Genomic DNA, 27719 nt, shown 5'->3' on the forward strand with positions numbered 1-27719 from the left:
TAGTCAGACTGTGTGTGAGTATTTCTGTCAGGAGAACCTCAAATCCTATTTTAGGCCAAATAAACAAAAATAGACTGCCCAAAATTCCCCATCAGCAGATAATAATAGAACCTGCTTGGCAAGACATAATGCATTGTTGTTTTGGATCCTACGATGTATACAATTTTATCTAATGCAGATTTTGTAAAGGCTAATATTTAATTGTTTCTGCTTCACTTTGCACTTCATGCAGACATTATACCAAAAAATTGTTAAAATATGGTAATTTGAGTGAACTACAAAAAATTGGATACTCCTTCAAAAGTGAAAAATGTAATACTTTGACTACTCCCTGTTAGTGCAGGAATGTTTTTGAATGTGAAAAGTTTTTCTAATACATGAACCTTGGTGCTTTAAATGGACCACTCGAATGTGCTTAAATGCCTTCTATTTTCTAATACATACATCCAGTTTGATCATTTCTAATCTTTTAATTTTGATCCATTTTTCTCAAATGTGCATCTATGTGATCTCTAGGCTTTGCTACCATTTCTGAGGTACAATTTTGGATACAAAGTACAACGTAGGTCAAATAATACATCACTGGAAAACTTCAAGAATTTGAAGGAAATTTATATGGATAATAACAAATTGAAATTCAATTTTCGGGGACTTTATCAGGTATTTTGGTGGTAAGCGACAAAGATTTGTGCCCCTGGTAATTTCCATGCATATACTCTGGCTTTGGCCTTGGCATTTTCAGTTTGATGTGACTTACACCAATGCTGCACTCTGACACTGGTCCAACGGTCCAGGACCAGTAAAAATCGCTGTTGGACCACTAACTCTTTCAGGAATGGACCAGTTAAAAAAAAAAAAAAAAAAAAAAAAAAAAAAAAAGAATGTAAAAATCGCTGTTGGACCAGTAACTCGTTCAGATATGGACCAGTCAAAAAAAAAAGAAATAAATAAATAAAGAAATGTAAAAACTGGATACGGTACCTACTGGTACGACAGACACGTCGGACCAATAGAAAAAATGGGTAAGTGTGCAGCCCTGCTTTATACACTCTTCAACATTTCAAGAGTTGCATTGTTTATTCATTCTCTTAGTACATGTACTCACAGGAAGTTCCTAGTTTCATCGCAAAAATGTTCAGAGCTAATTTCCAGCATCACAGCCTCAGATGCACCAAGTAATGATGAAATTTCATGATTTTCTCTGTCTTAGCTCTTCTTGAATTATCATCTCTTTCTATACAAAAAACAGGTACACTAATCTCATTCAGCTTCTCCTTATACATGTACACATTCAATATAACTCTTCATATAGTTTATCGTCGCTGGAGCGACAAGACCTCGTATCTACAAAATGTCAAATGTTCAGGAAAGCAAAAAAAACTTGGCAGCCAAAGCACTATATCCAACGGGATAGACATTCCTTTGACATGCCATGGTGGCTTCATGATTGGGGTAAGACATCTAGGATTTGGACAGGACATCACTTAACTGATTATCTGACCATTAATCCAAAAAAGTCATTTTCACCAAAATTGCAGATATACAAGGTCTTGTCGCCCCAGCGACATTATGTATCTCTTCATTCGTTAGTTTGAATCATCCAATTGCATTCAGGATCTTTTTTCATACAGCTTTCATCATATCCAATATTTTATGACAAAAGAATGCCACATGTATTCCAAAAATGCATGGCTGCCAGCATCAAAACAGAAACAACGACAACAACAAAAAAATAGTAAAAATGTCCATTAGTCTTTCACAGGTCAAATGCAGGCCCCCACACATGAGGCAAATGGACCATGACAATCACCTGTACAACATATAAATACTTGATACATCTAGCTTTGAAATGTCACATAAATTTACACCTAGTGCTTGCACTGAAATTATGCTGCACAACACACACCCTACAATTTACTATTTCTAAAACTCAATACCTTAATACATTCTTTATTAAATAGCAAAAGTTTGCTGCTGGGCTGCCAGTCAAAAAATACATTTTAAAAATATGTTGCAATATTCACAACTTGCTCAGCTACAATAATTGTAAGGTACAAATGTATCTTGAAGGCACTAAACCTATTCCAAGCACTGTACTGAACACATTAATAGCTAGATTACTCACTAGATCAATTGACTTTGTATTTCATTTACAGTATATGAATGAAAAAGAAATTCAGAAATAAAATCAAAATCAATCAATCACTGGTCCTACAAATGCAAATGATAAGTCACTCAGCTGCATGCATACCTGTGTTTTCTGAGCATTTGTGCACGAGTGAGAGTAGGTATGTGAACATCTGTGTGAAGCAGGTGCATACATGTATGCAATAGATGTGCATGTGCGTGTATGGGTATACATGTGTAATGTGTATGTGTGTGTGTGTAGGTGTGTGTGTGTGCATTTTATTGTATATGTGTAATAGGATTACCGTGACTGAAAAATCTTGTTTAAAAAAACAAATGTCTTAAATAAATGCAGTTACAAGAACAAGGGGATCCACGATTCGATAAAGAAGACAACTGCTGTGTTAGCTTTGACGTTTACCTGTAGTCCTTACTCCAGACTTAACAAAACTTACATGTACATGGTTTTAAAGAGCCATTTGTAACATTTTTTAATGATAAATTATTAGCAAATGATGTTGCAAATAACTTGCTAATAAAAAAAAAGAAAAAAAGAAGAAGATACAATATACATCATTATTTCTTAAAGCATTGACAATGTTTTCCCACAGTGATGAAAAAGTATGAAATAGAAATTCATTAGATCTTCTGAAAGTTAAAAATACAGAATGTAGTTTCTGCCATTGATACAGAATAACTTATTAGAAAGTTGCACAAAGTGGGCTCCGGAAAATGGAATGAATTGCTTAATGAAAAACCATAATGTAAACAAAGCTGCTTGGTTAGCATACCACACTGATCACTCTATCTGAACAAATAAGAACACTAGAAACAACATCACCCTAACTTGATGGAATTGCCATTTCTGATCTCTGAAGTAAAAATTACAGCTGCGAGAGATCCCTCACAGCGCTCGCTCTCCAAAGAGACTTGGGTAGAAGGTGCTCTCCCATGCTCTATGATCAAAGAATGTGCTGTGATTATGTGTGTGTCCCCCCCCCCACCCCCCACCCCCCACCCAAATATTGTTCTATTTCTTACCAAACATTTGGAATCAATGACGATAAACCCTATGGCCAGTGTCTGTATCATTTTCCCCTTCACTTCTTGTCTCTACTGTTGACGTTATTATTGTAGCTGGTTTGTTGTAGGTGGCAATACAGAGAGTGGCCTATCAAATTAGAGGGGGAAAACAGATGCAAATAGATGCATAAGACGATCAAGACAGTTAGCAGAAGACAGGAACAGACTGTGTGTGCACATGTGTATTGCTAAAAATGGTTCAGGTCCCGTGAAAAATAAACAAACAGACACACTAACAAACAAACAAACAAACAAACAGATCCCAGTTGACTCTTTCTGGGCTTCGGTGCACCAGTCACTTCCTATAAAAGTGGCATTTTTACTTTAAGTAGCAATGACCATCGCCATGGCAACAGATGTTAGTGCAAAGCTATTGTTACAGTGAGGCTTCTATGGTGCAAGAAAATGTTAAAGAAAATATGCTATTTGGTAATAGTGATACACTGCATTCATAATCATGTGATCAAAGACCTATACACAAAGGCAATACCCTGAAAATGATGAGTTTAGCTAAAAGTTTAGACTACGTGTTTAGCGTGTTTAGACTACGTGTATTAAGCAGTTTGGCACAGCTCTCTCCATACATATAATACTGATAATGATAATAATAATGATAATAATGATATAAAGTTAATACTTCTGACAATGATAATAACCATCATCATCATCATCTTACATTCAGTAATTCAGACATGTAAATATCACAAAAATTTTGATATGTCAATCTCTCCTACAGTCCATTAAAGACATTCACTCATTTTCCACATATGGTTTGTATGTGCAAACATGTACAAACCCCTTGTAAATTTGTTTCACAGTCAAAGTATAATTTTGAAAAGTGCTGTGGCCGAAAAAACATACAAAAATGCAATTCTTGATATGCTTTGCTGATATTTCAAATCATGAAGCCCTACTATGTGTATGTTATATTATATATCATTGTTTAATATTCAACAATAATTCGGCAACCTAAAGCTTGCAACCAAATCCCATATGTACAACTGCATACTTTGCCTCCTGCTAAAGTGTCTAAATGTCACTTTTTTCACACATAAGGATATTCATTCATTCTTGTAGTTTTACAATTTGTATCTGTTTTGTTTTCGTTCATGTCAGTAAAAACTGACCAAATTGTGGTAGTGACCATCTACTGATTACTTTATTATGAATCCTGTGTTTATTTTGATACTTTTATGATCCTGCACCATAACTGTACGGTATTCTTTGGTATATTAGTATGCTAACTAGCAATAAATCATTATTATCATTATTACTACCATGATCATCATTATTATTGTCATTATCACTATCATTACTACTGTAAAACGAGGAATTTTCGCGTGCATTTTAATTTCGCGAATTTCGCGAGCGCCAAAATTTGCGAAATTAAAATGCACGCGAAAGTTTTTGTCTACACTACATGCATTGAACGCCAGTGGCAATTCGCGAAAATTTCATGCCACGAAAAAGGCTGTCTGCTCCAATTCGCGAAAATTTCATGCCGCGAATATATCATGTTTTACAGTATGCCATGATCACTATTATCACTGTCAACATGATATCATATCAAATGATGCACTATTCAACATCATTATAGTCATCACTATACTGGTATTTGTCCTAATCCCTAATGCAAGTTGTGTTTCAGTGACACATTAACATGATGCAAATTCTTGCATTTGAAAGATTTTTCATTTCAAAATGTCATATCTTTTTTTTAGCACCACCAGAAAGTGGGATTACCACTGGCAAGCTAACAGGTTCTAATCAGCTCCCATTGGCAAGCTATCATGCATGAAACCTATATATCACTGAGACCAGAGTCATTTAACAGGTACTTAAACTATGCACGTATGAGGAATTGCATTGAATGTTCACTTTTTTGTTCAGTGTTGCTCATTTCATCATATATCCCAGATTCGTAAAATGAATTCTATTTGTGGGAAAAATGAGTACTAAATGCAGGCATGGAAATGTCTCCACTTACAACAGTTCATTAACTCTTGTCACTAGGGAAGGTGACTGCACAGCATGGGGTGTCATTGATGTTTTAAAATTGTGGTCCTATAGGGGTCAAACCACCATTAGGCTCTCGGAAGAACCATCTGCCCCTGCAGATGGATTCAAAGTTCCAACACTACCCTGTAATATCAAATGAATGGAATATTAATTTACACACTCTTTGGTCATTTTTTTTTTTTACTCCTTTCCTTTCTTTCTTGTTTCATCAACTGCAGCATAGAGCAGTGAAAGCAGATGTTGCAAACTAATCTCTGAACTAAAAAATCATCATTGACAGAATTTTGTATGTTTGATCTGGCATTGGTTCATAACATACAACACCTAAGGTCATGTGCAAGTACATTATTTGATTTGCTTAACATATACAATTGTATGTCACTAAGCAAAACAATATCTATATCAATATGTGCTCTGTGACTGGTGAACATAAATGCAGTTATGCCAATCTTGCGTATAAAATCTGTTTCAAAAACCAACTCAAAAGATTTCAAAATTTCCTCTTAAAAATCTATGCACAGACAGCAGACTATGATTCGCTTAAAAAGGGACACAGTGCATCGGTGCTTAAAGCGCTTACATGCAACGGATGAAATCTAGTCTTTGACATTGCTGAATCGAGAGTGGTATGTGATACAGAGACTGGCTTGATCCACAAAATGATGTGATCACCGAATGTACGACCATGTGGATCATATTCCCGTATTGTGATGTCATTGTGCTTATCTGGCAGAAATTTAATTATTGGCCTTAAAATCCCTGCATACATTTTTCTTCTTTCCAAAGAGAGATGACATCATTTGTAAACAGCTTTTGAACACACATAGACTTAGTAACTTATTTTCATGAATACGCAGTGTGCCGCATGGAACTTTTTCTACATCTGAAAAAAAATAATGTAAGACAAAGAAATGGAAATTTATTCATTTCTCCTTTTTTTTTTGAAAATGAGAATAACAGCAAAAGGAAGAATGAAACTGCCACTATCCATTATTATCATCTCTTCAATACACCACCCTAACAAAACATATCAGTGAACACACATACACACAAGCATGAGCCATACAAAAGCAGTAACGAGAAATGAAAACACGAATCAAAAAGACGGTGATAAATTCACAAATGGGAAACACCCGGAACCCACACCACAACTTTCCGCGACACGGGTCCCTCTATCACGAGCCCTTATTCTTGACGCTGGCGCTGCTCCGCTGCTGCTTCGCCCGGAACTTGTTGACAATGACACCCGAGGTGGTGATGCTGTTGCCGAGGAACAGGGAGAGGAAGATGCCACTGGAGACAGGAACCTGGGGAGCAAGGACAGATGGGGAGCAACAAAAATAGAGATGTACAGAAATTCCACCTTAAAATCTTTCGGTTAGGATGTCTTCTGGAGACTTAACTAACTAGATAAAGATATAAAACTAGCAAATCAACATAAAACTTAAGTGGGCCCAGGGCTCACTAAAGAGGTATGGTGCCCTTTCATACAAATACCAGTATACAATGTATGTTCTATCATCCTTGTGATAAAAGTCAAAAAGTTTGGTGAAAATTGAACACACCTTTTCAAGAAGATGAAAATTTGAGCATTTGCCCTCAATTCCACACAATTCCATTTTTCATTAAGAGCACACATATCCCTGACTTGATACTGAAATATGTTTTAAAGGGTAATATTATTCACCTGCTTTCTGAAAGAGGTGAGTCAGGTGCTCCGTTATCATGCTTGAAAAATGAAAATAGGTTCAATTCTCTTTATATTTTCTTTATACCGCTGTCCTGCTGTGATGTCACAAACTATTGTAGTCTCCTCATCCAGCAATGGTGGCATCAAAACAATTCATAACTTTTGAACAAATTGTCCGATTTTCCTCAAACTTCACTGATGTGTTCTACTAACGTTGCTGAATTCACTCAATCCACAAATATATTTGGGTATTATTATCTTTGACATTCAATTACATGATAACATACACATTCTTTTTCCTTTCACAACAAACAAACAAACAAACAAGCAAGCAAACAAACAAACAAGCAAACAAACAAACAAGTGATACTTGTAAGGTCTCTGCTTACCATCCATTCATTGCAGTCAGGATGCTTGGAAAGCTGGTATAGTGTATAAGCGTTGTAAAACTGCCAGGTCTGTGGGGGGGGGGGGGGGAGGGGGATGATAATAATATTCACAGTGTAGTAAATGAACAAAACATTCACAGATTGTATCGAACTGTGGAATTCCAATCATTCTGGTAAGACACTTACAAGAGGACGCTTGATGTGATTTGCTACATTGAGGTTCTTTGAAGGAGATAGGGACAAATCAGGCAACCCTAACACAGGAGGAAATAAACATCTCTTTCTAAAAAGAATTAAGGCCACTTCACTGATTTGAAAACAATAAAATAACTTTCCAAGAAAACATTGCTGATTCTTTCAGACCAATACGAAATCAAACATCATACAAAATTATCATATGAGACATAGAACACTAAAGACCATAAGTTTCAACAACCACAATAGTGACATGCATTATGCAAACTTCAAAATTTTAACAGTCAGAACAGTCCTTCATTCAAATTACTTGCATCTGGCTCCTATTAGCTTTTTTTTTTTGTTTTTTGTTCTTAAAGTTGTCAGCCTAATCAGCAGTATAAAGTAAAACTTTAAACTTGACAGGTTTACACAACCTATGCATCACGGCAGAGATACCATGTGATCTTTTACATCCTAACTAACACATATGCTGAGAATAGTGTTTCCAAATTCATGGTCTTACAAAGCCATCCAAAAGGAAGGTTTAAACACACACGCCCACCACCATCTTTGACCTACTGGTAGATTTCCAAATACTCACGTATGCCACAAACAGGAAAGGTAGTAAGAAGGTCAGGCCTCTCCACATCCAATTCTGGAAACCCTCTGGGGAATCAAATGAAGGGATGAGCAGGTCAACAATTTGAAATGAAACGAAATCTTTAAACAAAATATCTAACTCAGGCAAAATATGCAGCCCAATTGCAATGGCCATATTGGGTTTAGTCTAGTTGGTCATTAGAAAACCCATTCAGTGCTTATACAGGAGACTAATGGCTATAAGATTTATTTCACATTTATCTCTTTCATTCATTCATCTCTGAAGACTAGTTTATAGGCAACAAGGAAAAATGCCTGACAAGGAACAATACTAGTGCTACCAGCACACTTGATGAAGGGATTTAGTAATGACAGTCCACAATCTTATCTAAAGAGCCAAATGTGGTGGTACATAAAAGGTTGAGGGTAGGAGGTTGAGTAACATTCTAAAAATATCCCTTTAACCCTAAAGGGGCTGGGCTTTTTTGGCTATGCTCAGACCGGGGGGGCGGATTCCGCCCCCCCCTGAGATCTCGGCCATCGGTGGTGCGATCGCGATGAAATTTTGCATGCGTGAGACCCCCGTCATAATCTACAAGATTGTGTTATAAGATTTTTTGAAACAATCAATTTCTAATCTTAATTAATTAATTATGCAAATCAAGCTCAAGGTGATATTTTAGCTTAATTAAAAGCATTGAGAGTCTAATTTTTGATCTGTAAATCTGTTTCAGCATATTCAACAATTGTACACCACAAAAACTTCCAAAACTCATTTCAATTCTTATGTATTTTATTGTTTTCAGAATTTCTTATGTATTTCTTTGTTTTTCAACTTTTGTTTTTTTCTTTGTTTTTTCATTGGAAATTGTCACTGACCACTTTTCTACCATAATTAGCACAAAATTAATCAATGAAAGTGATTAATTGTAAAAATAATCAGGTTTTTATGCCTTTCATGACAGAGCACTGTTTTCCATAGGAAATGTACACAAAATCACAAAATTGTGGCCGTTTTGGAGCGACATTCCATTACAAAAATGGGCGTGGCTTCGCAAAAGTATGCGCGGACGTTGCAAATTTGGTCTCAAAAGTTGCGCGAGACTTGAACGAAGAAAGTCAAGAAGCCTCGCGATGAGGCCTTCTCGCGTTACAGAATTATAGCGCGAAACGTCGAGGGGGGGGGAATCCGCCCCCCCCCCCCCCCCCCCCCCCCCCGGCCCTTTTAGGGTTAAATGCCTCCTGTAAACATTTCCCAGGGGTGTATCCAGGATTTTTTCTGGGGGGGTCATAATCAAAATTTTTGGACCTTCACCTTTGCGATCGAGGGAGCGGAGCAACCGAGCAGGGGGAGGGTGTGGGAGGGGGGAGTCCCCCCTCCCACGGTAGGGAGTTTTTGAATTTTATATCTTAAAATGGAGCCATTTGGTGCATACAAAAGTGACTTTTTCGGCATGGCAGTGCGGCTAAGAAATAAGGTATGGCATATTAAAACTAAGTTACGAAATTTACGAGGTTTTTGACAATTTGCTGGAACACCACCTGGTCACTTTTTTTCCTGTTGTATATAGGGTAAAAAGCCCTCAAAAAACAAAAATGTCTTTTACAAAAAGTGGACCTTCTGAAAATTTGGGGGGGTCGTACGACCCTCCCGACCCCCCCTTGCATACACCCATGTTTCCATACCTTACACAAGAATTCACTGCCCCTTTGCTAGCTCCTTGAGAACTATTACATACTTTACACTGACAGCATGTAAATTTCAAAACCAAATTCTTTATTCCAATGCAGTGTATAGCTCTTGGCAGCCCTGGAGACTCTGCTGATGATGACTTACCCACTGTGATGTACATGTCGCTCTTTTCACCCAGGGCACGTAACCTGTAGAGACAGCCACTCTGGTAGTAATACTGGATCAGCTGTACCACACCTTCACATGACAGACATGTGGTAGAAATATCTCAATCACGAAGATTTGCACATGGGTTTTTCCAAGTGTAGTTTCAAAAGAACCTATTTCCCATTTCACCCAGGCAGATTTGATTGGAATTTACTCATACAAGACATGGAGAGCCGTCACCAGTTTAATACCACCATACACATGTAGTCATTCTATGCACCAAGGTGGAAGGGAGAGTGTGTCAAGTGTCTCATTCTAGGGCACTCGTACTACGGTAGGACTACAACCTTGTACCTTCTACATGAAAATATGCATTACACAATCTACCAGACTGCAATTGAATCTGTATGTTCACTAGTCAAATAATTGTTGGTGCTTGCTTCTCCCATGAACTCAATGAAATAGCATCTTTCGCCACTGTTTAACACAGAACATGTACAGTCTAGTACCACAGTGAGATACACTACACAGTTTCCTCTTTATCATTACTGGCTAATGAGCAATTTTACCCATCAAGATTTCCCCTGGGTCTTGCACTATCTTCAGATTAGATGAAGAAAAGGAACATTTCGACCGCAAGTTGAAGAAGACTAAATGACGATTTATGATTGACAGAACAGAATAGGACTCATTCTCTAATGGACGTGCATTCAGTTGTAAAACTAATCCTTGTTGGGGTGATTGTGCTTCTAAAATCTAGTACATTCATCTTCAAAAACTCTAGAAAGGATAAAAAGTTCTTGAATTAGGGAAAAAAAGGGGTTTAAAAAATATCAAAGACAATTTAAATGTTGTGGCCATTTTACACATTTTCATGCAAACAGTATAGCTAATTTACAAAGGAGCACCAATTAGATCAAATGATCAATTGGTCAAAAGAGAGCAATATGACTATCAATCAACAATAGTGATATTGGAAATTTGTCAAAACGACTTGTGAATGTGAACGGTATGGTGACACGACATTTGCTCCTGCAATAATAGCTCCGGCCTTTGATACTTTCTCCAAGGACATAGGGTTAGGGTTAGGGTTGCGATAGCGTTTTAGGTTCAGTTTGATGTGAGGATTAGGATTAGGGAATGAGTTATGTTTACAAGTAGAATTCATAATTGGCTTAGAGTGCAGATATTTCATGAGAGCAATTGTCGCACCAGCAAATGTCATGAAACTGAACAGTATACCATCTGGAAGGATGGAAGAACTCACTGAGATAGAGGGAGAAGATCATGAATTGATTCCTGAACATCCGATAACTGACACTGTCTGGCCAGATGAGGAGAATGGCCGTCAGTAACACGCTGAGGTAGTGGTGGACCACCCACCAGCCTTTGATTCTGTTAAGTAGAAGGAGAAGAGAAAACAGTTGACAGAAAGAGAGAACACAACTTTTGACATGAACATGCTTTGCATTTGATGAGAAGACCTAGACCATAAACTTGAGCTCACTGTGAATTCAAAAACACAAAAATTACAGTCATCTCACTAGGAACAAGGAAAAGTCGCCGGAAGTAGCATTTTGTAGCAAAATGTGCAATACAGGTCAAAAATCAAGGTCAAAGGTCAAAGATGTCAAAGGTCAAAATTCTGTGTAAAGTTTTGAAGCCCTCACCTAGTGCCATCACATAAAGCAAACGGAATCGAAATCGGGTTAAAAATGGCGAAGGAGTAGCATTTTGTAGCCAATGTACAATACAGGTAAAAAATCAAGGTCAAAGGTCAAAGAAGGCAAAGGTCAAAATTCTGTGTAGAAGTTTTGAAGCCCTCACCTAGTGCCATCACATAAAGCAAACGGAATCGAAATCGGGTTAGAAATGGCGAAGGAGTAGCATTTTGTAGCCAATGTACAATACAGGTCAAAAATCAAGGTCAAAGGTCAAAGAAGGCAAAGGTCAAAATTCTGTGTAGAAGTTTTGAAGCCCTCACCTAGTGCCATCACATAAAGCAAACGGAATCGAAATCGGGTTAGAAATGGCGAAGGAGTAGCATTTTGTAGCCAATGTACAATACAGGTCAAAATCAAGGTCAAAGGTCAAAGAAGGCAAAGGTCAAAATTCTGTGTAGAAGTTTTGAAGCCCTCACCTAGTGCCATCACATAAAGCAAACGGAATCGAAATCGGGTTAGAAATGGCGAAGGAGTAGCATTTTGTAGCAAAATGTACAATATAGGTCAAAAATAAAGGTCAAAGGTCAAAGAAGTCAAAGGTCAAAATTCTGTGTAGAAGTTTTGAAGCCCTCACCTAGTGCCATCATACAAAGCAAACAGAATCGAAATCGGGTTAGAAATGGCGAAGGAGTAGCATTTTGTAGCAAAATGTACAATATAGGTCAAAGGTCAAGGTCAAAGGTCACGACTGAAATTCTGTGTAGAAGTTTCAAAGCTCCCTTGTAGTGCTATCATATAAAGCAAACAGAATTAAAATTGGCTCATAAATGACAGAGAAGTAGCAAATTGAAGATTTTGATCACACACGGACGCACACACGGACACACGGACGGACACACGGACGGACGGACACACACACGTACGGAGCCCGTTTCATAGTCCCCTGCTCGAACTCGTTCGGCGGGGACAAAAAGTGTCATCAAACGTACAGCACTGGACAACAAATTTCAGCATCAAACAACTGTTGTTATTTTTAACGCTTGCTTCCAGCACTTTTTAATTAAGTGGCCATGCAACATCTGATAGTGCGATTTAAAAAAAACAGGCATTTAAAAACGTAAAATTTTTCGTCTAAGCTCCATGACACATTGCAGTGAAAGGTGAAAGTCCTTTGATAAGGCACAAGTTCAATTGAGGGGGACAAAACTGGGATGCAGGCAGACCATGTGGAGCACATTACCTTGATCCATTATGGCGTAGAATAGACTCTCTGACGACCAGGGTGCAGTAGTACCAGACCAGCAAGAAATGATAGCAGGCATCGCATATCCTACATATGCCAAGAGAGGATAAAATCGATATGCAGGTTGAAAAATCTTTGCATGTACATTAATGTCATATCTATTCATCTCTGATGTGACCATCACAGCATCCAGATAAACAAGGGTAAAATGGTTTACACCTGGCTTTTGTTTGCACATTTTGTTTGTGTCTTTATTGTTGTGTCTAAACTGGGTTACATTTACACTGACTTGCACTTACACCGACTTGCATTTGTCTCACATATGGAAAATTTACTTTCAAAGCTTTACATAGAGTCACAATTATTATATAGCAGCACATAACATAAAATTATACAAACAAAAAACAAAAATATATACTGATGAAGAAACAAGGGAGAGGAATACATAAAGTGTGAACAAATAAGGATAAAATGGTAATCAGCAAATTTCTCACACCTATGTGGTCTAGATTGTGTCTTTGGATGTGATTTTTGCCATCTTTTGAGTTTGTGAATGCTACTGCAACACTCAATGCAAAGACAATTTATTGTGTTTCAGGAAATAGAATGATGTGGTGAAATAGGGAAGGTAGTTTAGACAACAACAACAAAAATCATTACAGCACTGTAGATCTACAGAATCAGAATTGAATTTTTCATATTCAATGCAACAGAAGTATATCTAACAATTTGTCACGAAGAGCAATTCAATTCTATTGATGCAACTTTCACTGCTTTTGCAAAGTACTAACAGTATTTCTACACTGGTTCCCTGATCCTACAGCCCATGCATAGTTGCAATTATCGACTTACTACAATTATACTCTTGTTAAAAAGTATACACAAACTATAGGCATATGGGACTGGTATTAGGGATGAAATGGTACTTCATGAAAAATGATTTCTCCATAAGTTGCTAGCCAGGTGTGTGACTTCGGTGCAATTTTGCACTCAAAACCAATATTTCCTGATTTGTAGAAAGTCTGAATTTATATGCCGTTTTACATAGTTGCATATAATATCAATATTTTCTCTTTTTTTTAAGATCCCAAAACTATAATCAAGCTTTTAAATCATATTTCTGCTTGTTCCTACAAGCTTCATTAACCTCTCTTTCACAAATGAATGCAAGGAACATATCAAGTACTTTCCTGGAAAACTCTGGGTTCAAAATCTGTCAGAATAATTGCCCACTGGTACATGTATAAATTGTATTTCAAATTTTGTAAGATGGCTATTAAGCTCTAAAGTACATGTACATGTAAAACTTTACAGGCTACAATCAGTGACTTGACTTACACACGGCACTAGCTTCTCTAAAACTGGATACTAACAGGGGCGGATCCAGGAATTCCTTGAAGGGGAGGCGCCTTTACAAAATTAAAGGAGGGGGGCGCATGCGCCCCCCATTTTTTCTTTTTATTTCTTTTGTTTTATCCAAAAAAAAAAGAGTGGGCACGCGCTCGGTGCGCCCCCATCTGGATCCACCACTGACTAATGCAATGCCACACTTACATCTAAAATCTTTCACTCACCATGAAATAATATCATTGCACAACAGAAAATAAAACTACTAAATGATACTGACAACAATCACAAATAAAAATCACAGTACACATGAATCACTGCTATTTATCATCAGACATTTCTACATTGTTGTCATAACAGGAGGGGAAAAATGACACATTAATTTTTGACAGAACATTAACAAACACAAATTAGGCAGCTAACTCAGTCTGATTTTGCAAGACCCTGTGTGAACACTTTCATGAGCGTATGATGTTAGCTTCCACACTAGTCGATGAAAAATGTATACAGACAAGCAGTGATGGCTTGGTGTGTGTGTGGGGGGGGGGGGATGGGGGAATTGAGGGAGGTGGGGGGACTCCATGATCAACTGATATAATTTTTTTTTTTTTTTTTTTTGCCAGAACAACTACTGTAGATTCATTGCCTGAAAATAGTTTCATGCTATCCCTCCAAAATAAATGAATAATCATCAAAATAAAACAGACTGCATAATATTACTTCTTGTTTCCTGAGCAGGGCATTTTATGATGACCTCAAAGTGTATTTCTAATGGAACCAATGATATTTCTACATGTACTCTTTTCTCATTGATTCTGAACTACATTGTATTGAACTACATTGTACTTGCATTCAGTATACACTACATACTGTGACCTTCCACGAGGATACACCCTATGCAGACATTGCAATGCATAATGCATACCAGGTACATTACTTCATACCAGCATGCAGACAAATCACAAACAAGCAAACGACACAAAAACAATAAAATATGCATAACAATCATTCAAATCAGATCCTTCATATCCCTTCAACACTAGATGCAAAGCATGCATATCCACTATACAGCAGTAACAACAGAATACTTGTAATATCAAAACATGTATAATTGTGATGAGAAACTAACAACCATCAATGTCATCATTAACAAACCAACATAATAAAAAAGGTAATATAACTGCAAAAACAAAGGCATAAATTTTCCTCTTAATGGCCTATTACCCGTCGAGCAAACTGTAATTTCACATTCTTTATAGCTCAGTGTTGTTCATGTTTTTCCCTTCATGTAAATATGTTGTTGTTGCGTGTTTCTTTTTCCACAGACTTTCCTTGCTCCCAAAACGAAAGGGCCATTGCTTACCTGACAATACGATTAGGCTTTTCTGTGTTCACTTGGCTAGTTTAATGGAAAGCGGATGGATGAAAGGAGCAGTCAATGAGAGCAGTTACGTGTTAGGAATGGTTTTATAGGCATGACTGGGGAAAGACCCATTCTTTTTAATGAGAGCAGCATAAGAGAGAATGTGAGCTTACAAGAGGATGCATATAGCATGCGCAAATACTTATTTCACTTTTGTTTTATTTTTTTTTTTATGTCTCCCCTATGCTTTGGTGCGGCACTGTATCTTCTCATTTTAATTCTTACTCTTCATTGTATTTGTATTCCTTTAAGCATAAAACATCTACCGGTATTTCATTTGAGCCCCATTTTGGCCATGAATATGCAATTGCCCGAATTTCTGGTTGCAGAATTAGGAAAGCCTCAAAATTGTTGCAGTCATACTTGAATCTTAAATTGGCAATACATCGGTATAAGATAAAGTAAGTATTTTTATCTCATATTGGCAAGTTGTTCTTTTTTAGAGTTTTTCTCTAACTCTGTAGAGATTTAATAAATTCAACCAGTGCCATCATATCTCTCTCTAATGTAGGATATAAATGAAGTAAATCTCGAGTTGCCAATTTAATGGAAAGACGATAATTTCTGCAACAAATTTCCCAAGGACTTGAGGGACATAATGGACATTATATGTGCATATGGTTGTGAAAGAGAGAGAGAGAGACAAGACAAAGAATGGAATAGTGAGAGTAAAACAGGAATATTGAAAATGTGACATTGACACAGACTATTTTTTTTCCAAGTCTTTTTCCATGATTACGGTACTGTAAAATATTTTCGCGGCATGAAATTTTCGTGAATTGGAGCCGATGGCCTTATCCTCGGCATGAAATTTTCACGAGTTGCCTCTAACATTCAATGCATATAGTGTAGACAAGAACTTTCACATGCATTTTAATTTCGCGAATCTTGGCTCTCGCGAAATTAAAATGCATGCGAACATTCCTCGTTTTACAGTTTATTTGCCTCAGTGAATGCATAGCCTGAACAGAGAAGGGGACAAGTAGTTATACAGTAAGAACAAAGATGATGGAAGACAAAATAGCAAGTCAGCCTGAAGGCTAATGTAAGAACTGACAGAGTAAACATGACACAAAGGAAGGAGGAAGGCAGAAGATATACATGTAGAATGTGCACGCGAGTACTCAGTTAATTCTTCAATGCCCCTCTGAGGTACATGTAGATACTTTTCAGGGTGAAGGTATGAGAAATATAGACGTGAGATATGGAGAAGTCAATGAGAAAGGGAGAACCTCAGAATAGGAAGATTTTCATGTGTTAATGAGGACACACCATAATATGAACATCCTGAAAGGAGGAAATAGAATACTAAGCAAAGAAGTGCCAGGCATTTGAAATGTCACAGAAATGAGAAAACACAGCTGTTACATTATGGACATAATCCACTTTTACTTGTTTGAAGTCAAAATTAACTAAAAAACCCCAAAACCTAAAAAACAAAAAACGATGCAGTGATGATCACAATTGTCCATCGTTGAAATTTGGGTGTAAAGCAAATACACGAAAAGACTGCGGATGGAGGGGACACGAAGACACCAGTCCTTCGTATGTAAATAATCATGATTTATTAATATGTCTCGAGAAATTCAGCGATGCCGACTAATATGTAAAATGTGAGGATTAATTCAGTGCCTGTACCTCATTCACAGTCAAATCTCATCCTCATAAAACTGATATACCTAGTAAGTTCTGAGTTTCCAGAGAAAATCCAGTTCAAATAGAAGTTAGTCTGATAAGAGAGAGTGAAATATATAGCGAGTTCAACGGTAAAATTTTGATTAAAATCGGGTGAAAAATAAGAAAGTTATGACATTTGGAAGTTTCACTAATTTCTGAGGAAACAGTTCTTGAACGGTATATGCAAATGACAAAGTGAACATGTCATCCCCTCACAACTTGCTATATAGTTTGTACATAAAATTTTGAAATTTGCAGTTTTTCATTCAAACGCAATTATGCTCGAGGCTCAAATCCTGATATAACTAACTGATCACTGTGACTATTCTGAAGTTATTCAACCAGGAATAACATCATGTTTCAGACTTAAACGGCAGAAAAATTGAATTTTCATCATTTTTTTGTACACGATCAATGAAAAATTGTGAGGTTATGACATGGTCAGCTCACTTATTTGCATATTCATACCTACTGTACATGCACTGTTTTGCAGAAATTAGCAAAACTTCAAAATTTCAGAACTTCCTTATTTTTCATCCGATTTCAGTCACATTTTTACCGTTGAACTCGTAACATTTTACTCTTTTTCATCAGGCTAACTTGTTTTTGGACTGGATTTCCCCTTTAAATTCCAGAGTGTTGCTGCCCTGACATATAATTTATTTGAGCACTTTTTTTTTTTTTTAAATCAAAGGCATACACTTGACATGTTCTGTTGAAGTCACTTATGATGTGAATAAGCGTGTCTACAAGTAACGTAAGAGCAGTTGGGTAAAATGATTGGAAATAGGTGTGTTGGGAAAGCCATGTTTGAGGGATGGGTACAAACCTGTTCTTGATGAACAAGGTGTTGATAGTGGCACCAACAAGCATGATAATGGACAGGTAGAGCTTGAAGCGCTCGTATTCCTCCTTGTACGCAAACCTGGGTGAATGTCAAAATGTCAAAATGATATTCATGCCCTCATATACTAACGATGCATAGACTTGAATGGATCAGGGGAAATTGGATGCCCGAGTTTACCTTGGAATGGTTTAAACCTACCCAGCTGTCCCATGCGGGTTTTAGACAGTCTTGACAGGTAAAAAAAGCATCAGCTGATTCACGATATATGCCTGTACCTAAAATGTGTCTTCAAAATGCCCACATGAAAGAGCTTAAATGGCAAAATCTAACCAGTTATTACTTCTATCATGTATCAGAAAACATCGAGTCATGAATTCAGTGTACAAATTCTACAGGAGAAATTTACTAAAAAATGGCGATACATAAATCTACAAGAGGAATTATACAAATACATGGTCATACACAATTTCACTAGAAGAATCTTTGCTATACCAGATGGGAGAAGCAAATAATGTAAAAGAATGTGCACACTTAGTTGTAGTCAGTAAAATTACTCTATCAGGGAAATCATCCCATCAGATTCCAGAGATTCCATATGATATTGCATATTACAAAATGTCAATTGGATCTATTTAATTGTGTGTTAAACATGACTATCTAATTTACTGTTCAGCGAAAGAGGCTTGGATGGTAGGAAAATATAACTTGAAACTTTTTTTTGTAAAATTCCTAGGTTGAAGACATCAAAAACTGGTATTAATTCATTTCAATGCACAAAGATATATTCTCTGTCTGCCCTCTTTCACTTGTTCAAAGTAAACATGAATATGATCAAAACCAAAGGGTTGAAAATCACACTTTCAACTTCAAATATCAAGGATCGATATACCATTGTGTGTCAATTATTACCGCATAAACCATACAAGGCAATCAACTGAAAGTCTATAGCATAGTCTATAGAGAATTTAAAATAGAAAAGTTTCAGAAAAATGTAAACAAAGGTTAAGAGACTGGAGATACACATTACCTGTCGGCTTTATTCAAAATGGAGACACTTATTGGTCCCATGATGGTGTTCAACAAGAAACTGAGTGAAAAGAACAAAATGAAGACATTTTACATGATAGTAAACACTCCAAACAATTTCTATTGTATGATGTTAAAATTACAACATGCAAAGAATGCAAGAAATATCTGAACTCCACACCAGGCATCATGCAAAAGGAACTGATCTTCCTTAGCTACATCTTAGCTGCCATTGTGTCATTTATGTCCGTTACAATGATTGCAGTTGTCATGGCAACAATTCAAATGCTGACAATTAATTGACACTATAGTATCCAAATAGGACTCAGGTGAAATAGCTATTACTTACGAGGTTTTGCATTTGTATAGATTTGAAATTCAGTGATTATAGAACTATACTGAAAACAGTATTTCTGCTTCACTTTTCTCCCCAAAGTCCTGCACTGCCCTCACCTGTTCGGCCTTGGGAGAGTGTCATACACCTCCCCGCAAGTCTTCTTCCTCTCATCGATAAGTTTCTTCAGCTCATTGCTCTTGGCCTTTTCCTCTCCAGATAGCTTGCTTCCTTCCCTGAGGATATTAACGCACATAACACATGGGGATTCTCATACATTTTGCACAGGTTGCAAGCTGAATGGACGTTCAAATTACAAAAATGTATACATGCTCAAATCTCTCGCAGTGGGATTCATTCCTATCTCTGCACTGGTTTACAAACTTGTTAAAATCGTGTGAACTACATTTACCTAAGTATGCCTTGATATTTAAAGCTTGCTATGTCTATGCATTTTGAATAGCATATGTATGCTGAATCAAAGAAAAAATTAATGAGCACTTCAAATGAAGCATGATGGTGGGGTGGGGGATGGATGGCACACTTAAAATTTTCAAAAAGCATATAATCACAGGTGAAAGTTTCATTGGCTTTTTAATTTAATACCTTTGCAAGTCTTCTGCAATCTGCTTATACTTCTTCTTCTGGTGCCCAACCATAGCTGTGCATTTCTTCTGCATGGTTCGTACTTCCTCCAACTTCTCCTTGTACTTCTTATGGAGTTCCTACAAGAAAAGATTTAAAAAAACCGAAAGTTGAAAGGCACAATATGTATGTGGCTGAACAGAAACAACAATAAAGTATGAACACAGAGGGCAGTATTCTTCAGTGATTTGCTTTATTATTTTAAATAACTGTTTGTTATCAACATTTTGCAGTCAAAGAATACTTTTACATATGGATACATCAAAAGGTACTGTAAATGTACAATATGGTGTGTGGTATGTACACCAAATGTGAGAGAATCTATAGTGGCCACCTGTCTATAAAGGTCATTCTTTTCATCTTCCATGAGTGGCCACTATAGACAGATTTGATTGTGAATATGATGATCTCAATGGTTGTGTTTTTGTTTTGTCTTTGATATAATTGACGTTTTGAGTTTCTTTTCTTAAATGAATCTCAATGGAAGTCAGTTGGATACACTCAATGAAACACACACACACACACACACACACACACACACACACACAAGAATAAAAATATTGTGACAAAGTTTTTAAAGATCCTAATGACTACGTTCATGACAGAATGTGACAATTCCAAGAATTCAAATTGTATTAATTAAGGTGCTACATATCCTATAATGGGGCCAAAATATCAATAAAAATTGTAATTTGAGATTTTGATGGCAATGTAATATTGAACTATCACTAGATCTACCAAAAAAAAAAATAGTTTCGAAATTTCACTCTAAGTATGTAAAAAATTGATTAAAAGTTAATGTTTCTTATTGTTTTTTTAACCTGATCGGCGACCAGAAACAATGAAAATATAGAGAAATTCAAACTGTCCTAAAATTATCATTTTTTATCCAAATTTCACAAATGACATATCAAAATGAAGGGCAGAGCCTGGGCTCTTAGACTAGAGGCACTGAAAAACAATATGCTGCCATCTAGTGGGAGGAATGTGACAAATATCTCTGACTCATGCCTTTGCTGTGGCACTTCATAATACTTTCACTACCTAGTTCAGTTTCTGTTGTTTTATCGCTGGGATATTCCAAACAAAACCTCAACAATGGGAAAAAGAAAAGGCAGCTACTATAAGAAAAAGGGTTTCAGGGGGATTTCAGCAAATGTTGTGAAGAAAATGAAGCTTGGAGCAGCTGCTACACCTGAGGAGGACACTGCTTCCAGGAGAAAGCTTTCTTCACAACACAGTCCCACACATAGACTTCTGTGTGCTGAAAATCCCCCAACCCTTCCCGATCCAGAGCCCGAGAACGAGAACATCATAGTCAACAAGCGGCTCCTTGGTAAAGCTCTTGAAGAATTCAAGGGCCATTCTTGCCCAGAAGGTGAGTAAGCTTGCATTGTTTATCATCTTTATTTATGTAGATGTTGTAATTGTTCAATGTCAGTGCAGTGTTCATGAACAGACTTCGCCGTTGGTAAATTTTATAGTCAACAGTCTAAAAGAAAGGCAATGTCAGTAAATAACTTCTGTCCGCAGTTTTAATCTTTTTTTTTTAACGTAGGCCATATCCAAGGTTCTGACTCTGATAAAGTAACAACTCACCGCTGATATTTGGTCAGGTAGAATGTATGATTAGGTTCTCTAGTAATTTTGTTTTATCTGCATAATTTGTATGTAATTTATTTCATATTATGTCACGGAAAGCTCACACCCATTTATCATGCCAGGCCCAGGATTATTGTGACATGGCTCTGTGATGGTATTATGATGGTTAGACCTACAATGTAGTGGCTATTGTATTTCTAGATGCAAAGAGAGCAGGTAGGAATGTTATCATTAGGATTAAAATAAGTATGCTTTTTTATTGTCATTTCCTTTCCTTCATTTCTATATAAAGTACAAATACTACGGTACATAATTTGCATATTTCTTTCATTGTATGCAGCTTTCCTGCAGATTGATGAGGCTGACCAGCAGCGTAATGGACTGTGCAGCACCCTTGTCCTCCGGTGCTCCATCTGCAAGATGGAGCACACATTCAGAACATCACCAAATGTAGCAGGGGGTGCTGGACAATCTGCAGCCATCAATCGGCGGTCCGTTCTTGGAGCTATGGAGGTGGGACTCGGGCGGGAAGCTCTGGCTGACCTGTGTGCCTACATGAACCTTCCCGCCCCGGTGAACAGCAAGAGCTTTCAGGATCACCTGAACCACCTGCACACTACTAGCAGTGAGGTAAGAGATACTTATCTTCATTCCCACAGATCTACAATTTGTAAGTTGTTAAATTTTGTAAAAAGCCTACCACTACTGTTTTTATATCATAGGTATAAACATTGATTATCAAATGTTTTCTGTTTCCTCTTCTCTGTTTTTATCTATTCATCCATTTTTGGTTTGGGTTTTTACAGACTGCAGATCAGCAGATGGCAGAGGCTGGGCAGCGTGTCAGGGAGATGGTGGTGGCAGAGAACCCGGAACTGGAGGAGGAGGAGGTGCTGGATGTGGCAGTATCGTATGATGGCACGTGGCATAAAAGGGGCTTTGTATCTAATCATGGGGTGGGGGTAGTTATTAGCATGGACAGTGGGGAGGTTTTAGACAGGGAGGTATTATCTAAGGTTTGTAGGGAATGTAAACTAAAGGAGGGGTGGGATAGGGATACAGAGGAGTATAGGAACTGGTGGGAGGGGCATAAGGACAACTGTTTGGGAGGGCATAAGGGATCTAGTGGGAAGATGGAAGTAGATGCAGCAGTAGCAATATGGGGTAGGTCAGTAGATAAGCATAGGCTAAGGTATAAGTACATGGTTAGTGATGGGGATAGTAAGGCATTCAAGGCAGTAGAGGAAACATATGGGGAGGGTCATAAAGTAGAGAAGTTAGATTGTGTAGGGCATGTAGGGAAGCGTATGTTTAATCATTTGGATAAGTTTAGGAAGAGCGATAGCCATAGTCAGGAGTTTAGGAAGTTGCTAAATAAGCGGGGGGCTGGACGTGGGGCAGGGTGTTTACATGGTAATGCGGATGAGGGGACAGTAGGTAGGCTTAGTAAGTTATATAGAACAACAATTCGTAAAGCTAGCAAGGGGATAATTAGGAATAGTGAAGAAAAGGCGAGGGCAACACAGGATTTGCAGCGGGCAGTATTGGCTATTCTCTATCACAGCTGCAAAGTTGATGATGAGATCCGCCACCAGTACTGCCCTAACGACGATTGGTGTGAGTATAGAAAACACGGCAAGATGGAGGACAAGGACCACCATCTTGATGGGCGGCTCCTCGAACCCCTCTTGCCTGTGTTCCAGCGACTCAGTGATGAAAGTCTTCTCTCGAGATGTCTTCCAGGGTACACCCAGAACCAGAATGAAGCCTTCAACCAGCTCATCTGGAAAAGGTGTCCCAAACACGTATGGAGGACTGCCAAAGTTGTTCACATTGCAGTCAACATGGCTGTAATGGCGTTCAACAGCGGCGCCGAGATCGGTCGCCACAGACTACTACAGAGCCTCAATCTCAGCATGGGAGCTCATGCCTTGTTGTCTGCACGTAGGAAGGATAAGGCTAGGATTAGTAATGCAGATAATCGGGCAAGGGAGGCTAATAAGAAGAAAAGGGAGGCAATTAGGCAGGGAAATAAGGAAAGGGAGGAGGGCTATGTGGAAGAGGAAGGGGTACTGTATGAGGCGGGAGGGTTTTAGGTGTGTGGGTTTTCATGTAGTAGGGGTTACGTGTAATTTTTTAAGTCGTATATAGTTTGTATGATGTGATATGTATATTTATGGTGCAATGTTTTATTATGACACATGTTTTGTTATATATATGCTGATTATTTCATGATTTTGATTTTGTAGAAAATTTCCAGCTGTAAATATCCTTTATAGACATATGATTTTGATTTAATGTAACATTTCCAGTTGTACATATTCGTTATAGCTTATATGATTTTATTGAATTTTTCATTTTCCATTTGTAAATAATAATTGTATTTATTGAGTTTAACTTTGATTATTATTTTGCTACAGCCACTGCCTCATCCAGCACCAACTGCCATTATTTGCCAGGTCGCCAGTGGTGAACCAGACTGCACGCTGTCGCTGGCGACCTGGCCTCGTGTGTAAATAAGTTTTTTGTGTTTTTTTTTTTTTTGTTAATCATTTTCTTGGTAGTAGATTAGTTAATTAGCAATTATTTGTCATAAATGTAAATACTTTGAATTTCAGCTGATTAAATGTTTGTATATATTGGCTATGTAAAGATGCTTCAATGCCTCTTTATTACAGCATCAAACTTTGGCCTGAGAAGTGAAGTACATGTGGTATGTTAGTGAAGGTGGCTGCGTAGACAAGAATATTACATTGGTCAATTAGGAATAATTATAATTCCCCCTAATTAATAACTATCAACCATATACTTCATGTGAGAGAGATATGAATGGTGTTGAATGGTGTTTGTGATATATCCATAGCTGTTTTTGGTGAATGGTAGTTGTTTTGTAGCTCCATATGTTTTTCCTAGAAGAGTAATGACCGATGTATTGTGCATATTGTAATACCTTTTTGTTTCCTTTGTTTTCTCAAAATACTACTTTCTTAAGAAATTAGTATTTTGTTTTATTCATTAAAAATACATGGTTTAACAGAATGACTTGAGAGTTGGTAAGAAGATTTCTGAAAAGATACTTGAGCTCATAACCGTTTCCCTTTTTTCATAAGAGTCATAGAAGTTAGTTAATTAGTTGCATGAATACATAATTAGCCAACTTGGATATGAGTGTTTGAAAAAAAATTAATTAAAAATATTTTACAAGTCAAATCACAAAACCAAAACGATTAATCTGTTTATCCTTACATACTTCATTTACATACCAAATTTAGAAAGATTAACACTAGGGGTTGTCTGTATAAGAGCAAAACAGTGTTTTCTTATTATTTTCTTTATATGTAGAACGGAACAGGTGTCGGATTACATATGGGCAGAAAATACTCCTGAAGGCTTATGTTATACACCTATGTCAAAAAAAACAATGAAAATATAACCTTGGTAGGAAATACAGACCCTAAACACAATAGGTGTGATATCCCCTTAACCCTGCCTTTCATACATGTACCTTGAACACATGGTACAATAAATTCTGACTAATTCTGACTATGGTGTGTTTAAATTCTAATATGGAATCCAGATTTTTTCAACATCACAAAAGATACTGATTGTATGTATGCACAAATTATCCACTACAAGTTGCTGCAGAGTAAGAAGTCTTCTAGAAGGGAGGTTGCTGTGCCGATTTACATAAACATGTGCAATGCACGTGTGCCCATATTTGTGAGGTGGTGAAGGGGAGGGACTCCACTGAATCTATCTAAAGGACACCAGCATGCAAAGACTTTGATTTTTCTACACGACAGTTGCACATTGTACATTGTAGGCCTATACCACTCACAGAGATCTACGGTTTACGCCATATATTTAGTGAGTCTAAATTTTCACGAATCCGGACTTCTCAATGATTTTGCGAGTTGTTAAATTTGTGATTATGGAGTACTGTACTGAATGGAGAAATGTGGATGTGTGCGTCACATTCATATCGGGATCAGAGTCATAATTTTTGTGCATCTTTAATTTTGCGAATAGCACCTGACTTGCAAAATTTGTGAAAATAAAAACCTCGCGAAATATTCGGCGTATATCGCATGCCTATTTTTATCTAAAAATTCCAATGGCTTAATAAAATTAAGGCCAACATTCATACAATCTTTTTCCAATTCAAAGGTCTGTAGATGTTATTGTTATATCATTCAATGCCAGTGACATAAACAGCCCATGCGTTGTACATGTACACTGCAGTTGAAACCATTGAGCATGTAAACAAAATAATATAACTGGTTAATTGGCACTGTACCAGTGCAGTGTACACCGTACATGACTGCCCAACAACCTTTTTTTTTTCATTGAAAATGTCTTGTTTCTATGATATCTAGCATTCTTGGCAACCACTCTTGAAAGTAAATACTGACAGGTCAATCATGTATGTATCACTGCCACTGTTGCGATACAGAGATTTAGATGCTTCTACAGCTGTAAACTTGTGTACAAAGCACATAAAGCATTAAAAACAAAAAATTCATCTGTCCAGAGGAGTTTTATAATATTTTTGACTTTCAGTGTCCTCCTCTATTACGAGTCCTAGCCCAAGGTAGGAGATTTTGTGAAGCCAGACATAGCATAGCCTGAACGCTCCGGAAAACATATCCCCGACAATGAAATACAGACTGATCTCCCCATCTCAGTTTCGTATGTGAAGTAAAGCATGTGAAGTACAAACACAAGACTCAAGAGGGTCGAGGGGTACAATGTATGTCATGAGAGCAAATAATTATTACTATACGGTACTGATCATTGTAGTAGAAATTCTAGTCATACTTCTTTAGCCTGACCAGATGCCGTGGGCCACGGGGTCTCAGTGCGCTAGCACTGAGACACCAGTGTACAGCAACAGCGACAGGGCTGTCAAGATACTGATACTCAATGATAGTGATACTGGTTAAGTCACAGTGTATGATGAAAGCGACCCCTGCCTACTTCGTACCTGTAAATTTACAGGACACTCCAACCGACCCACTCAAACCTAGTGTGTGACTAGTGAGAGTGAGACATTTGTAGACCCTAACGTGTGTCGTGATCATCTGACTTGTGAGTGAATAGAATGGGCTACCAGCATGCCATTGACCAAACAAGTGAAAATGACTTGATCATGATGTCTCGATTCTGAAATGCATTGCCATTGGAAATGGTATTCATCATGTTCATGGTAAATATCAAGGAGGTTCTCTACCTCCTGTTGTAGACTCTACACAGACCACAGTAAATTTAGGCCAATTTGTTAAGTTTATATTAATTGACATGCTAGGCTGCATGATGCAGGGTTTGTTAGGTATTAATCATGTTAAATAATTATCATTCGGACAGGCAATGACATGATCAAATACTAATAGCATCACCGACCCAACCTTTCCATTTTGGCGTTTAGACTAGAGGTCTAGAAACAATAGTTGTAACGTTAGACAATCTAAATTGATTTTTACTGTACGAGCATGCACACTGCACATGACCATTGATGACACGGCTCGCGATCTTCAGCTTCAATTGCCTGATCACGCAGGCAGGCCCGTGCGCCTGAGCCGCAACTCAGGCAGCCGCTCAACCAAGGGAGGCCGGTCGTAGACTTCCACCGCACCGGCAAGAGGAACCGGCCGGCGGGCGGGCCGTGGAAAAGACATTCAATAGTCGTCTTACAGCTGAGTAAATTGTATGCGAAATCAACTTACTTTCATGTCATTATATTCCTTTGCTAAGTCATCTAGCTCTTCGGCAAAGGTAGGAAGGTTGGTGTCCGTCATCCTGAAAACAAGGGATGATGCAACTTTCCTTCAGATTCGTCAGCGCAGTGTAGCTTGAGAAAGTTTTTCCAATCTCTTGTCTATTCGCAAGCGGGCGATCATCGATACACTTTTGTCTGCCGATCACTCAAAACAGCTGTGTGTTCAGCTGCAATTTCATCTAAATCAATTTTATATTTTCATAAATGACA

General features: G+C 37.6%; 2 protein-coding genes across 2 annotated transcripts; one reads left to right on the plus strand and one right to left on the minus strand.

Annotated features, from left to right (window-relative positions):
• Positions 1 to 6404: 6404 nt before the first annotated feature.
• LOC140226909 (transmembrane protein 120A-like) lies at positions 6405 to 27528 on the minus strand. The gene is made up of 12 exons (XM_072307339.1): positions 27457 to 27528; positions 20093 to 20211; positions 19606 to 19722; positions 19154 to 19213; positions 18109 to 18204; positions 15543 to 15578; positions 12830 to 12919; positions 11193 to 11320; positions 9923 to 10015; positions 8087 to 8151; positions 7309 to 7377; positions 6405 to 6536 (listed from the first exon to the last, which is right to left on the minus strand). Exons 1-12 carry the CDS (start codon positions 27526 to 27528, stop codon positions 6405 to 6407), a joined length of 1077 nt encoding a protein of 358 aa, XP_072163440.1.
• LOC140226908 (uncharacterized) lies at positions 21188 to 24341 on the plus strand. Its single transcript, XM_072307338.1, has 3 exons — positions 21188 to 21509; positions 22074 to 22363; positions 22540 to 24341. Exons 1-3 carry the CDS (start codon positions 21230 to 21232, stop codon positions 23827 to 23829), a joined length of 1860 nt encoding a protein of 619 aa, XP_072163439.1. The 5' UTR covers positions 21188 to 21229; the 3' UTR covers positions 23830 to 24341.
• Positions 27529 to 27719: the final 191 nt, after the last annotated feature.

The sequence above is a fragment of the Diadema setosum genome, chromosome 4, assembly GCF_964275005.1.
Source record: "Diadema setosum chromosome 4, eeDiaSeto1, whole genome shotgun sequence".
NCBI classification, from domain to species: domain Eukaryota; kingdom Metazoa; phylum Echinodermata; class Echinoidea; order Diadematoida; family Diadematidae; genus Diadema; species Diadema setosum.

What these genes read in the sequence shown, in the direction of transcription:
- LOC140226908 (XM_072307338.1), top strand. Translation starts at nt 21,230, where the DNA reads ATGGGAAAAAGAAAAGGCAGCTACTATAAGAAAAAGGGTTTCAGGGGG. An exon ending in GGGCCATTCTTGCCCAGAAG is followed by an intron (nt 21,510 to 22,073) that starts GTGAGTAAGCTT and finishes CATTGTATGCAG; the next exon opens with CTTTCCTGCAGATTGATGAG. An exon ending in TGCACACTACTAGCAGTGAG is followed by an intron (nt 22,364 to 22,539) that starts GTAAGAGATACT and finishes GGGTTTTTACAG; the next exon opens with ACTGCAGATCAGCAGATGGC.
- LOC140226909 (XM_072307339.1), bottom strand. Translation starts at nt 27,528, where the DNA reads ATGACGGACACCAACCTTCCTACCTTTGCCGAAGAGCTAGATGACTTA. An exon ending in ACTCTCCCAAGGCCGAACAG is followed by an intron (nt 19,214 to 19,605) that starts GTGAGGGCAGTG and finishes CTTTTCACTCAG; the next exon opens with TTTCTTGTTGAACACCATCA. An exon ending in CTGACTGCAATGAATGGATG is followed by an intron (nt 6,537 to 7,308) that starts GTAAGCAGAGAC and finishes CTTGCTCCCCAG; the next exon opens with GTTCCTGTCTCCAGTGGCAT.